Source organism: Syngnathoides biaculeatus, chromosome 17, assembly GCF_019802595.1.
Source record: "Syngnathoides biaculeatus isolate LvHL_M chromosome 17, ASM1980259v1, whole genome shotgun sequence".
In the NCBI taxonomy this organism is placed as follows: Eukaryota; Metazoa; Chordata; class Actinopteri; order Syngnathiformes; family Syngnathidae; genus Syngnathoides; species Syngnathoides biaculeatus.
This window is the reverse complement of record NC_084656.1, coordinates 7,361,117-7,376,581: the sequence shown is the minus strand read 5'-3', so window position 1 is coordinate 7,376,581 and position 15,465 is coordinate 7,361,117. Positions and strand designations below refer to the sequence as shown.

The 15,465-nt window shown below is 40.0% G+C and overlaps 1 protein-coding gene across 5 annotated transcripts in view; it reads left to right on the top strand.

Moving 5' to 3' along the window:
- Positions 1-15,465, top strand: part of LOC133490610 (transcription factor 4-like) — a 193,176-nt gene that overhangs the window by 45,967 nt on the left and 131,744 nt on the right. For 4 of the 5 annotated variants that reach the window (XM_061800882.1, XM_061800886.1, XM_061800884.1 and 1 more), the window contains exons 5-6: positions 10,100-10,155; positions 10,857-10,932. In XM_061800882.1, coding sequence (XP_061656866.1) covers positions 10,100-10,155; positions 10,857-10,932 — 132 coding nt within the window. The remainder of the gene's footprint in view (positions 1-10,099; positions 10,156-10,856; positions 10,933-15,465) is intronic. The other variant, XM_061800885.1, reaches the window with a different exon arrangement.

Genomic DNA, 15,465 nt, shown 5'->3' with positions numbered 1-15,465 from the left:
TCTCTCTCATGCTCTCACACACACACACACATGCACACATAAACATGCACATACCTCTTCACTGTTGCTCAAAGAGATGACTTTATTTTTAAGGATTGATTCATTGAGTGGTGCTGCTGTCGAGCATTGGCCTCACAGTTCTGAGGACTGGGGTTCAAATCCCAGCCCAGCCTGTGTGGAGTTTGCATTTTCTCCTTGTGCCTGTGTGGGTTTCCTCTGGTCGTTCCAGTTTTCTCCCACATCCCAAAAACCATGCAACATTATTGGACTAAATTGCCCCTACATGTGATTGTGAGAGCGACTGTTGTCTGTCTCCATGTGCCCTGTGATTGGCTGGCAAACAGGTTCAGGATGTACTCTCCCTCCCGCCTGAAGATGGCTGGGATTGGCCCGTGAGGATAAGCGGCTCAGAAAATGGATGGATGGATGATTAATGGAATCACTGATATAAGCACCTTTGACAATGTGAATTTAGTTTTCAATTAACCTACCATGCATGTTTTTGGGATGTGGGAGAAAACCAGAGTGCCTGGAGAAAAGCCACACAGGCACAGACAATCATACAAATTCCACACATGAGAACCCGAGTCTTCAGAACTTTGACACAGATGTGCTAACCAGTCACTTACTGTGCCACACCCAATGAATATATTGACTATTAAACTAGTGATGTTCAAAAACCAAACCGACATTCACATTACACATATCATGAGCCAATAATACTATTAGAGCCTTTTGACAGATTGGTTAGAGCACGCACTTCAATTGCTAAAACACATTTCTTGAAACTTTCACCTACTTCATTACAAACACAAATCCATCCCCCAAAAAAGCTGCATTCACAAAAAAAATTCACATTTTTCCTGCAAGACTTGCTTCAAAACACACAGACTCAATCAAAATGCAAAACCCCACTGAACAATCATTGCACACACATATAAAAGTAAAACACAAAGAGCAACTTCATTTCCGATGACAGGGCAGCAGACACAATCCCAGTGGTCCCATGACAGTTTAAACAGCTTCCGTGTTTGGGTGGCCAATCATGTTTGTGCCCGTTTTACCTGTGTACAGCCTTAGCAAATCAGGCCCCAAATGTTTTCTTTTTACATTTTAACATTACCAGCTATTTAATTATTAATTAATTAATTAATTAATTAATTAATTAATTTGCTTAGTAGGTTACCGAATAGGTTTTGTTATATGATAGTCTGAAAAATGTTATTCAAAATGTGCATAAACTGGAGGTTGACCACAATCCCAAAAGAAATGATATTTGACCTTAGGTGTTCCTCTGTAAAACAAAAAAACAAAAAAGTGGTTATAAGCAAATCCTACTTCTTTGTTTTGGAACATACTCATAAAAATGTATTCCATTATCTCACAAGTTCTCATCAGTTATTATTCTGCATTTAACATGCTCACAGTATCAGAGCTGCCAAATTTGATAAAACATCCGTATTTTGTTGCGGAAATCTGATCGTTAACTCGTTACGGTAGTGACACTGACTGTACCGGACATTGGAAAAAGAAAAAGAAATTCCAGCATCTGACATTATCATCACGTTCACATTGAACAGCTGCTATTTTGTTTTAATGCCGCCTGGCTGCCAAGCCAGGGAGACGAATGTTCTCTTTGCCTCCAGTATCGGTACATTGTACAGTACACTAAGTCACTCATAATCACATCTACGGTAGCGAATAAGCTACACTTCTTACCATGCTTATTAGAAAAGTGTCACAAAAGCAGAACCGGGAGTGGATCGGTGAAGATGGTGTCCAAGCCATACTAATTGCTAAGATGTCGTTAGCAGGCACAAAACATTGAAACGGGATTTGGTCAAACAAAAACATAGAAGTCACGTAGATTGGGCTGGAACTGTGTTTTCGTGGAGAAGAACCAATTTTGCACAACAAAATAAATGGCTAATTGTGGGTATAAGAATATAAATAGCATGAGAGAGAAGATGTAAAAGAAATACTGTACATTAATGTACAAAACTATTGTTTTATTTTTTATTGATATTATGATTATTGTATTATTATTATTATAGATTGGATGGTACTTTAATTCAGGCTGCAACTGCGTCCACCATTAAAAGGCTGGTGTAATAAAAAATAAAAAAAACAAATATTCAAACTGTAATCCATTAACAATTATGATTATGACTGTCGGAAGGTAATGTTCTTGAAAATGTTTTGGAAATATGGAAATTTAGATAAATGTGGACAGATTGTTCTGAAAAATTATTTTTCATAGGTTGGTTGCCCCACTGTACTTTTTTTGCATTGTTTTAACTTCCATTCATCCATCCATTTTCTTTGCTGCTTATCCTCACTAGGGAGTGCTGGAGCCTTATTTCAACTTACTACTTTTAAAACTTTGCTAACTCTGCTGCTTTTTAGTCTCTGATAATTTTGCTTTTTTTAATTTCCTTTTGTTCCTCCGGTGGTAATGGTGTGTAGAGATCTAAGCCTCAGTTGGCTCGGCTTCACATGGGTTTGTGTGGGGAGACGGGGGTAGGGGGGTGGGTGTTGTCAAAGGAATCCGCTCCGACTTCTTATTCTTCCTACACTGCAGAAAGGGGGGATAAAGAAAGGGAAAGGCCCTGCTATTATCAATATTAATCTCTCTTTTTGGAAAGGCATCTGTAGGCTATGAGTATTTAAAAAAAAAAAAAACAACTCTGCTGATTCAAGAAAGCCATGTTTGAACTTGCTTATCTTTTTTTCCCTCTACTTTTTGTATCACTCCCTCCCATTCTCCTCTTTCCTCTATTACTTCACAGGCTCCCCTCTCTATTCATTTAGTGTGCCATTAGCTCTCCAAGCTGTTGTTTGTTTTGCAACTTTAATGTGCTTTTTCTTTCAAACAAAAAAGCAAGAAAACAACCAACATGGAGTGGCACGACTAAAAAATATATAAACGGTAACATGTAGGTTGTGTGTGTGTGTGCGTGCATGTGTGTGCATTTATGCGTGTTTGTGAGGCCATTGGCATTAAACTTACTTGGGTCCAGATGTTCTAATTATAGAACAGTTCTGCTGCCTAATGACAGGAAACACTGGCCCCTGTGTGTGAGTGTGTATTTGTGTGCAGAAAATCAGTAAACATAGTAACACACTGAATGTTTATCAGAGAACCATTAATGCATTTCTGATCATTAAACTTGAACACTAAACAGCCTCTTTAAGTTCTACTGTTACTATGTATTTTGTTTGCCAAAACATGTTTGTGGTCCTGAAGGAATCAAATGCATGCACTTGTCATTCCACTTTGATGTGCAATTTAATATACAATGCACTCAATGACCATATTAAATACACATGCACACCTTAATGACAATCCTGCTCAGGTTTGATTGACTCCTTATTGATCTGCATCTGAATCAAATTATAAGAAACACATTTTCAAAACGGTGTGAACGGAAATTTTAATATCTTGATAGTGTAAATAAAACAATGCAGCAAATAGCACAACATGTAAAAAGCACAAAGTTTGCACATACAGTAAGAAGAGGCAATAATGTATTTTAATATCAATGGAGGTCTTTTAAATTCAGTCAGTAATTTCAGGCCTTGCTCAGATAATTTGACTTTCTTTTAAATGACCGAATTCACATTTGTATCTTAAACAGTTTAATCTCGCATATATCTACGAGGAAAGGTGTGAATAGTACTATACAACAGGAGAAAAGTGTGGCAGAGGACACATGAATTGAAGAAAGTGATGTATCAGATCATTTTAGAGTGAACAAAGATCAGAAGACAAAGACTGACATTCTGAACTGAGCATTACGTCATGTTATTTGTTTAGATAGCCCCCCCCCCTCACACACACACAAGGGCTAAGAGTGGGATTGTGGGTGTCAGACAGTTTAAGCGGCTTTAAAGAAGAAGATTCAAAGATGTAATCTGACTCTTAATTCTTACTGTCTCATCTTCTTGTGTGTTAGTACTTGTGTAAGTGGTTGTGATAACCCAAGATAAAAACGTGAATGGGGTTCAGTGAAAGTATAAGAAGCTTTTGTTACACTCTAAACTCAACAAAATTGTTGTTTTCTGTTCAGCCGAGCTTCAAAATAACTGGAAACTGGACACAGGCAGCATTAATAATCGAATGTGGATCATGTCTGCCTTACAGTTCTGAGGTTCTGGGTTTGAGTCTTGGCTCTGACCTTCATGCGAAGTTTGCATGCTCTCCAAATGCTCGTGTGTTTGTGTGAGTGTACATGTGAGTGTGTTTCTCTGAGTAGTCCAGCTTCCGTTCACATTCCAAAAACATGTATGTTGGGTTGAGTGAATGGTTGTCTATACGTGCCCGACGATTGGTCACTTCCTCCCCAAAGTCAGATGGCATAGGCTCAAACTCACTCTTGACCCTAATGAGAATGAGCATTACAATAAATGGCTTGCTGGTTGGCTTCGCTCTTGGGTCTATCCCTTGTATATTCTCTCGCATAAGTGGATTAATTGGAAAAACATTTGGACTGTGCACCTCAAAATAACAAGATCAGTTATTTTGATAATATGTTAGTTTTTCATGAGTAGAAATATATCTGTGCCTTTTGTTATGATAACAGCTGCTATTGTGGTCTCAGACAAGCGGGTTTGTTTGTATTTAAAGCAAAAAAATATATATCTACATATTAACTGGTACAGGTTCGCGACCCTTAACCATGTTTTTTCATGTCATTTCAACAAAGTGCACCACCCATTGTCAGTGTGCTACTTGCTCAGTGGCCGAAATAAATTATTACCTATCATCTGGCAGTAACGGTGATTATGTAGATGAATTAATCGAAAATAATGTGATTATTGTTTCTTATGGAGAAAGGTAGCAATAATTAAGAGTAGAGTAAGAGCTTCATAGTCTAACGACAAAATCTTGGCTAAGCATGACATGATTTCATTTGAGTAGTTAACTGTCTTACGAGTGTTACTCAATGACAACGTACTGTACTGTAGTGTACTTTACTGTACTGTACTGTACTGCATGTATGGGTGGTGGGGTGTGGCCCTGGCTCATAGTTACTTACTGTATACCTGTAGAATTTGTGAAGAACAAATGAGAACAGTGGAGCTACACATCTCATACAGGTGCAGTCACATGCACACACACAGACGCACTGCCACACAAGGATACACATACGCTTGATTTTTGTTTGTTTTACATGTCAGAGAGTCCCTTTCATCACTATTTCATATGCATACTGCGTATCATTTTTCACTTTAGTATATTGATACCAACATATGCAAACACACATTACACAATTGTAAGTTGGAGCGTTAGGGCCATTTTATACTCCCACGGATGCGTGGTTGACAACACCCACATTGGATCACGTCACCTACACATTACTCTATGTAGCTTGTGTGTAGCCTTCCGCAAACACGTCAAAAAATGCTGCTGCAAAGGGAAGGCCGAGGAGCTCATCTTGCATGATTGGCCCGGTATAGTCACATGCTGTGATGACATACTAACAAATTTCTCAGAGCTCCACATAGCACCAACACCGTCATATTCTCGATAGATTTTGCAGCATAATTAAACATATCGTGGTCATTGACTGTAGGTCCAGTTGTTGAAGCAGACACGCTTCCACAGTCGCCATTGCTCTTGCTTTGTTCCAAAGAAAACTCATGGAAGCACTGTAGGAGGCCAGAGCCGATGATTAGAATCAGAACCTCAGAACTTTAAGAAAGCTGTACACGAGATCCCCTTTGGGAAAATTGAAAATAAGAGGTTTTCCTTCCATGCTTATTTCCATATAGTGTATACAAGCAAAACGGGATAAGCCGAAAGAAAAAGAAGAAGAAGTGGTGCTTATCAATGTGTTAAATTAACTATTAAACAAATATTCATACAATATAACAATGATATAATTACATCTATATACCGGTAATCACCCTAATAAAAACAACAAGTCCGCAGCAAGGATAAGTTCCTCATTGTTTTTAATTGTGGTTTAAAAATGTATCTTAAGTTAAAATTTATATTTTATCAACCTTTTATTTATCAAGGTAAGAACAGATTCTCATTTGCAACACTGACAAGGCCATGAGGCAGGAAACAACCGTTTGAAACCAACTGAAATAAAAGCAAATTCAAATACACAGACAGCAATAATTATACAACGAGAAATATAGTAGTTGCATAACGGCACATTGGTGGAAAACTGGAAAAAAGTGGGGCAGCCATGATTGTATTGCTTGTTGCAGGGTGTTCCAGTAGCCAGAAAAGTGAAAAGTAATCCCACCAAAATTGGCGCTGACTTTAGGCAAGAAGAGGTTAAGGAAACTGCTGGAATGGAGAATGCGGCTATTGCGATGTGAATGGTGAGCAGTGAGAGAAGAGAAAGAAGAGAGATACTTATAAATCCGGTAAGTGTCTTCTAGAGATGCAGGGAGCAGAAAATGTGTCTGCATGGGTGAAGAGAGTGCCAATTAACCAAGATGTACAGTTCACAGTGGTGGGTGTTACAATAAAGGGAACTTTGGTGACAAAGCAGATGGCAACGCTGTGTATGAAGTCAAGCTTTGAGATGAGTTTTTTTTCCCCGAGATGATCTATCTATACAGTTATTTTAACGAAACTAAAACTGCCTGGATAATGGATTTTTTTTTACGGTGCGAGGATATACATACATTGGATAGGAGTAAATCTGAGCTGAGCTGAGAATGTTACCTCAGACCACACAGATGCTTGTTTGGTGATCAATACTGAAAATCTGCTTTCTTTCACAACGCTGGAGTTGAAATATAAATGACATGCCATTTGACAAGTGGCAATTATTACAATGCCAACCCTCCCTCCAATCCCTGAACTCACTCACAAAGTAATTATTTTACATTCAAACATTCTCAGCATAGTGTACAGTGTAAAGACCAGTTTTTGTTTCCTTAGTGGAAACACACAGAACACACAGATGCACACAAAACACACACACACGCATGAGCTAACAGCATTAATAGGGGTCTGTTTTGTGTCAGGCAGGTCTTAATATGATCATTGTGCGAGACATGGAGCTGTCTGTCAGTCTAAGTTCATTAACTGATGATAGATCACCTTCAGTGTGTGTGTGTTTATGTGAGTGTTAGTGATGGCAAGAGAAGTCAGTGAGAAAAATCTCCATTTACGTTTTGCCAATTGTGTGTAGCTCCTCTCCGTCTCGCGAGTGTAATTTATAGCTCTCAATCGGAGGCCTTATCAGCTCCAGGACACATGGATGCCTCCTTCTTACCGCCTCCTCCTCCACGTCTTTTAACTTCTGCCCACTAACTTGTATTTCTCCCACCTCTTTTGCACTCCTCTTCCTGCCTCAATCTGGTTTCCCATCCTCTCAATTTGCCGTACTGAGTGATGCCCTCTCTAATTGTAAAGCTTCCCATCCTCTTCAACGTCACTTCTGCTTCGAAATTGGGTACCCCCCCAAATCTCAACCGATCAAATGTCTTTTGCTGATACCATAGCAAGACATTTGGTTCGATACCTGATGCCAAGATACCAACTGTTTGTTGTATTTTTAATGTCACACTCTCATTATTTGCCAGTTTGTGTTTTCAGTCATTTTAAGTGGATATTAGTCGAATTGAAGACTCAAAATGATTAATTTTCTTTACGTGTGAATGGTTGTTAGTCACACCCAGGTGTGCCCGGAGGTGGGCCTGTTCTCAAAAACAGCACACCAGTGATGGGACAGTGTGATATCCTAGAAATGTTGGAGAAATTGTCATTTATAAAAAAAAAAACCTGAAAAAAAACTTGCAACACTTATGAGAGTTTTGCATATTGATTGGGTATGTTTCCAACTTCGTCAAATCATTTTTAATAATTACTGCGATAAATTAATGCATCCATCCATCCATTTTCTTTGCTACTTATCCTCACAGGGCTCGCAGGAGTGCTGGAGCCTATCCCAGCTGTCAACGAGCAGGAGGCAGGGTACACCCTGAACTGGTTGCCAGCCAATCGCAGGGCACATCGAGACAAACAGTCGCACTCACAATCACAATTTAGAGTGTCCAAATTAATGTTCCATGTTTTGGGGATGCGGGAGGAAACCGGAGTGCCCGGAGAAAATCCACGCAGGCACGGGGAGAACATGCAAACTCCACACAGGCAGGGCCGGATCTAACCCGGTTCCTCAGAATGTGAGGCCAACGCTTTACCAGCTGACCCATCGTGCCGAAATTAATAACATACAAAATAGATGCATATTAGTAATAACATATATCCATCTATCCATTTTCCATACCACTTTTCCTCAGCAGGGTTGTGGGTGTGCTGGAGCCTATCTCATACAACTGGTGCAACCAGAAGTGGTCACCGGCCAATTGCAGGGCACATATAGAAAAACAATGGTGGCTAGCATTAACTAGTTACCGACAGTTTTTTTTTTTTTTTTTTTTTCTTTTGGGAGTGGGGGTAATATAAGATTAACTGGTAGTGTTGAGTATCTTTATAATGCCCATTGGTCTGCCTATTTTCTACACCGCTTATCCTCACTACAATCGTAGGTATGCTGGCGCCCATCTCAGGGGACTTCTGGAGAGATGTGGGGTACACCCTGAACTGGTCAGCAACCATATACTGTATACACACACATCCATATAAGCACAGTTAGGCTGGCAATGGATTTGTGCTTGGCATGAAAACATAGACCTAAATCTCTAAAATCAAATGTTCATAATACAGAAGTCATAAGTTCAGGACATTCTAGTTTTCCAAGGTTGTTTGCGTAAGTGTACTCCAGTCATCATTCATCTGTGCCAGGGAATCAAACCTATGACCTCTCAGTCAAGAGACTGACCTTTTCAATGCAGTGTGATGGCAGCGGGGATTAGTGGTCTGTGCAAGGCTTAAAGGTCCATTACATTTCATAGAGACATTAAAGACTCTGCAATCATAATCAATAATGTTTAATGACATGTGGAAAAAGGCGAACTGATGATTTACTCTGATGTAGTTGATTCCACGCTTAGTCTGTACACAGGATGTACGCACAAGGCATGCACATCGCATGTGCAACAATGTTGTGTTTGGAATAAAAATGATTGAGGTTAATTGATTTTCTGGGATGCGTTGGCTTCACAGTTCTGAGGACCCGGGTTCAATCCTGGCCCTGACTGTGTGGAGTTTGCATGTTCTCCCACATCCTAAAAACATGTAACATTAATTGGACACCCAAAAAATTGCCCCTAGGTGTGATTGTCTCGATGTGCCCTGCGATTGGCTGGCAACCAGTTCAAGCTCCAGTGACCCATGTGAGGATAAGTGGCTAAGAAAATGGATGGATGGATGTTTAAAAAAACTAACATTTATAAATACATGTTTATATCCATCAATCCACCCATTGATCCATCTTTACACTGCTAACCCTCATTTGGGTCACACGTGAACAGCCAATTTCACTACCATCTACTCATAGACTAATATACATAGATTTCAGAACCTTCAAGTGAGCTAAATTTTTTGGCAAAGTGCATCAGGAATAGATTTGGTGGCCGCACCTTTGAGGTAGACAGGGAGATGGGCGAGCACAAATCCCTATCTGGTTCTGGCATGTACGCCAACCCACCTACCTACCTACCCCAACTCACTGCTGTGTGGTGTGGTGGACAACTGGTTAGCACATTTACCTCACAGCTCTAATTGAGTACTGGTGTGGAGTTTTCATCTTATCCCGTGCCATCACATCCCAAAACATGCATGGTAGGTTTATTGAAGACTCTAAGAAGCCTCTTGTGTGTGAATATTTTGTTTGTTTATGTGTGCGCTGCGATTGGCTGGCAACCAGTTGAGGGTGTACCTCACCTCTTTTCCCAAGATAGCTGGGATAGGCTCCAGCACCCCTGCAATCTGAAAGACTCTAAGCAGTATCAAAAATGGATGGATGGAGGGACCGGGAAAACCCACACAAGCAAAGGAAAAACAAGCAAACTCGAGATTAAAAACCTGAACCTCAGAACCGCGAGGCAGTCATGCTAATTACTTATCTACCCAGATGCGATTTTTATATTTTTTGTACAATTTTTAATTTGTGTGTGTTGTCTGTTAAACTTAGTGTCTCTCTCTTTCTCTCTCACTATGTTACAGATATGGAGGAGAGAATAAGTGCAGGGTCATGGGTGAGTGGAAGTCGTCCGTCGAAGGTAAAAAACTAAAAAATAAAAGAAAGATTTGCTGATCAGAAAATCATTTGACTGTTGTCTTTCGGGCAATTTGTATTCATTCATTGTGTACAATAAGATGTTTCAACACGAAAGTACCCACAGACAGAAATAGAGGAAACTGAATTTTGGTAACTGATTAGGTAATTTATTATAATTAATGGGCAAAACAGTTTCGACAGTCTTCGACATTATACAATTGATACATAAGAACTTGGTTTTAACCCCCTAGTTTCTCCTAATCTTACGTCTTTGACTTACAAGCAATATTGGAGGATTGTATTTGCCAAACCTCGTTTGAATATCATGAAGAAGGTAATTTTCATTTCCAGCCAGATGTGCCCCAGTGCACATAGCGAAGTCCAACCACATATGGTTGAATGAATTTAGTGTGTGAGAACTTGAAATCCCTGACCCTGACCACCCATCACCCATCAAACACCTGCAGGTTGAAATAAAGCAAAGAGTTTGATCCAAATTCATCCGAGAGGAATGACCCAAAATTCCTAAAGACACACAATAAAATCAATAAAAAAAAAGAAATAGGTATATTGTATGTTCCATAAACAGTAGTTAAAATAGAATGACACTGTTCTCCTATTGTGTACTGGTGATTTGCTTCTACTTCTGCTGCATCACTGTAGTTGTCCCTTGAACTATGTCCCTTTTCTGTCTTTATCCAGAGCTACGCTGAGGGATCTCAATACATCACATCGCATGAGAGCCTCTCACCTCCTTACGCCAACTCCAGGCTACCAGGTACATGGCTGACTGAGTGGGTGTTTGACATCGCAGCCCTTTCTTGCTTTCAATCTATCCATTTTGATGAAAACGTGTGCACGTAGTTACGGAATGTTTGATATAAAATGATGGAGTCAACTCATCAGGCAAACAGTTTCACTCACCCGCTGTGTGCCCCACCCCAACTCCTGCCCCGTCCCCCTTTGGCCCCGGCGTGTGGAAAATGCCATGCAGTGTGTGCTCATTTACCCATGATGCACCATGCCTCTGGCCCTCTCCCCGATGTGGCGCCAGTTGTGAGCAAATGGCCACTGACACAGATAATCTTCCTCCCATTCCCGCCTTCTCTGGCTTTCTCCCTCCGCTGATTTCTCTCTCTCTCACTCGCCCCTTTACACACTTAGATCTTAATTACCTTTGACTGGATTCATAAAATATGGAAGATGTCAGACCTCAGACATCCATTTCTACCGTGGCTCTTTTGCTCTCATGTCTTGGTTGTAGTTTATGGTCCGGTGTTTGAAACCTACACATTTGTACAAACAGGTGCTTGCATGCCTGTTTGAGACTATGTTATGGTCGTCTGAGGTGGAGTCAAAGACAATGTGCTTGTACAACAACCACATTTAGACAGATTTAACATAACTGGTGCTTTATTAACACTTATCACTGGCCACAGGTTTGGATTCATCAGTACAATGAAATGAGATCCAACACTATAGCTACATGATTAATCCTGCCTTTAAAAGCATAGTTGTAGTCAGTGCTGGCAAAGATAAGATACACACACACACCCACACACACGCACACGCATTAAGGCCTTACAGTCTAAACTAGGCATGCCACAGCTGCTGCACACACACGCACCCACAAATTGAAGCATTACAAAACACATGTATTCAAAGGTGGACATTGGCTGAATTGAACACGACTTAGCTTTAGCAAAGTTGAGTTTTGTATCCTTCCACTCACTTGTGACATGTCCTTCAAATGCCAGCTGAACCATCACGGTGTGACCTTTTATTTTATGGAGTATTGTGTGTGTGACTGTGGTCTGAAAACACATTTTTCAAACTCGGGAATGAATTCTCGCGCAAGGTACTTCTGTAAAAGTAGTCAGATAATCCGATGTTCAGACGCGTGATACAATGCTTGGAGAGGAAGTGGCATAACTATATGCAAGTTGATTGACACTATTTTTCTTGTTTTCATTTTGTTTTAATTCTTTTTTATCATAATGTCATTATTAGACTTTGAAATACATCAGTTTAGACTGCAAGGAAATTATATAAAGACTGGCAAGAAAATTCTGCACTACTGTGACCTGTGGTTTTGTGTAATCTTTTAACGATTTATTTGTGGGATACAGCTGCAAATAAGTATTTGAATACCTGTCTATCAGCTAAAATTCTGACCCTCAAAGACCCGTTAGTTCGCCTTTAAAAGTCCACCTCCACTACATGTATTATCCTGAATCAGATGCACCTGTGTGAGGTCGTTAGCTGCATAAGGACACCTGTCCTCCCCATACAATCCGTATGACTCAAACTTGTAACGTGGCCAAGACCAAAGAGCTGTCCAAAGACACCAGAGACAAAATTGTACAACCTCAAATGGCTGGAAAGGCCGACAGAGAAGTTGCCAAGGAGCTTGGTGAAAAAAAGTCCACTGTTGGAGTAAACATAAGAAAATGGAAGAAGCTAAACATAATGGTCAATCTCAATCGGAGTGGAGCCCCATGCAAGATATTATCTCATGGGGTCTTAAAGGTGAGGAATCAGGCCAGGACTACACGACAGGACCTGATCAATGACCTGAAAAGAGCTGGGACCACAGTTTCCAAGGTGACTGCTGGTAATACACTAAGACGTCATGGTTTGAAATCGTGCATGACACAGAGCGTTCCCCTGCTTAATCCAACATATGTCAAGGCCCGTCTTAAATTTGCCACTGACCATCTGGATTATACAAAGGAGTCATGGGAGGACGTTTTGAGAGCAAAATGGAACTTTTTGGTCATAATTCCACTAACCGTGTTGGGAGGAAGACGAATGATGAATTCCATCCCAAGAATACCATCCCTTCTGTGAAGCATGGGGGTGGTAGCATCATGGTTTGGCGGTGTTTTTCTGCACATGGGACAGGACGACTGCACTGTATTAAGGAGAGGATGACTGCAGGCATGTATTGTGAGATTTTGGGGAACAACTTCTTTCCCTCAGTCAGAGCATTGAAGATGAGTCGTGGCTGGGTCTTTCAACATGACAATGATCCGAAGCACACAGCCAGGAAACACCAAGGAATGGAAGCATATCAAGGTTCTGGCATGGCCTAGCCAGTCTCCAGACCTAAACCTAATAGAAAATCTTTGGAGGGAGCTGAAACTCCATGTTTCTCAGCGACAGCCCAGAAACCTCTCTGATCTAGAGAAGATCTGTGTGGAGGAGTGGGCCAAAATTCCTCCTACAGTCTGTGCAAACCTGGTGAACAACTACAGGAAATGTTTGACCTCTGTAATTGCAAACAAAGGCTACCGTACCAAATATTAACATTGGTTTTCTCAGGTGTTCAAATACTTATATGCAGCTGTATCACACAAAGAAATCATTAAAAAAAATCATACATTGTGATTTCTGGATTTTTCTTTTTTGATTATCTCTCTCACAGTGAACATGCACCTACGATGAAAATTTCAGAACACTCCATGATTTCAAAGTGGGAGAAGTGTTCAAATTTTCTTCACTGTATGCTGTACTACTTGCATATTTCTTCCTCAGTTAGTAATTATCTTGAAAGTGACATTCATATAAATTGTGGTGGGAATTGGAACGATTTTATCAGTATCAGGGTTGTTATTGAAACTGCTTAGTGATTCAATTCCTCATCATATGTATGTAATGTTGTAGTATTGTGTTATTTCCCACAAATTAAGAAACTATTGGTCCATTTGTATTCATGGCTGTGACTTCACCACACTAAAATCAAGACATTGCAGTCACACAAATGAATCAGATTGCTTCAAAGAATAAAACAATTGTCAATATATTGAAATAACACTGACATTCCAACAATGTGTGTTCTTGTGAATACATCTTTGGTTAGGTACACCATAGTGAGAAATAAACATCTTATATTATACGTATACAATTTCTATTATTTACAGACCTCGACTGCATGGTCTATTACTACGAGTGTTACGATATAATAATAATAACGACACAGTGCCCTACAGTATCATGTGGTGGTACGTGTTTTCTTACTTTTATGATGAGTAAAGCCACACCAATGCTATCAGCGGTCTGGCGATGAAGCTTCACTGCGCTTCACTGCAAAAAAAAAAATTGTTGGGAGTGGTAAATACATGCATATCCTAAAAAAATGTACATTATTATTTGAGATAGGTTAAGAATGATAAAATATAGGGGTACCCTACTTATTTGACAATAGTAAAATGTGCTACCAAGAACAATTTTGTAAAATGTATGTAAAAGCCATTGGTACTACGATATGCGTCATGTGACTGATTGGCTGACGTGTCATCGGCTCATCGGGTTGTAACGTGCCCCACGGGCTGTTTTCACGTGGCTCACACATTCCATCCGATGACAATTGATCACTGTGAATGGTTGTTAGCTAGCGAATCAGCACAAAAGCACACAAACGACAAAGAAAAAAAGGTGCTATATGGTAAAACAAGCTTACTGTAGCTAAATGTTGATCGTTACTTAGATTTGTCCCTGCTTGTATTGAATGTTTTGGGCATGCTAAGCAGGTTGGATGTGCAAGTGTATTCATAAGAAACCCTGCCTGTGGTTTGTATGTAAAACATCTCAACAACAATTCTTGGCCATGCTCACTAAAATGTAAAGGGAGAATGCAGAAGTTGTTTGTTGAGCCGTCCCAGCGGTTGGCCAGTGGAATCTTTCCGTCATCCTTTTGACACTGCCAAAATAGGTAGACTTACCTCAGTGAAATAAATATACTGAGAGACCCTTCCCCCTCAGTCTAAGACCCTTTCTGGTCAAGTGTGTGTCATGTTTTTTCCTTTCGTCATCATAACATTCTGTCTCAGCCGGAATTTTACAGTGATAAAAGTATTTTCATCCGACAATGTGCTTATGAGCCATTTTGAAATTTGCACTGGTAATGTGAGCAGGCCAGCATCAATAGGTATCTGATGGCCAACACATCGGGGTACTGGCCATCGGGCTGCCATTAATGTCGAAAGCTGTTGTGGCTGAAAGGAGGATGTCTAACCCCTAACCCACAAGTTAATAAGTTAATATTTTTTGGAATATGGAAATTGTATTAACAATGAGTAATATTCCATAGCTATTATATTACCCATTCAATCATTTTGTGATAAAATAAAATAATTTAGAAAACAAATGAACGTATTAAAACTGATGCTTCTTGTAATATTTGAAGGAAACCACGAATACATGGTTAGGTATGCCTACACAAGAAGAAATACAAAACTTTGAGGTCCACTGAAATGATCCATTGTGTGTGCGATGTGTTTTGACAGTGTTGTGATTATACCATGTAGCT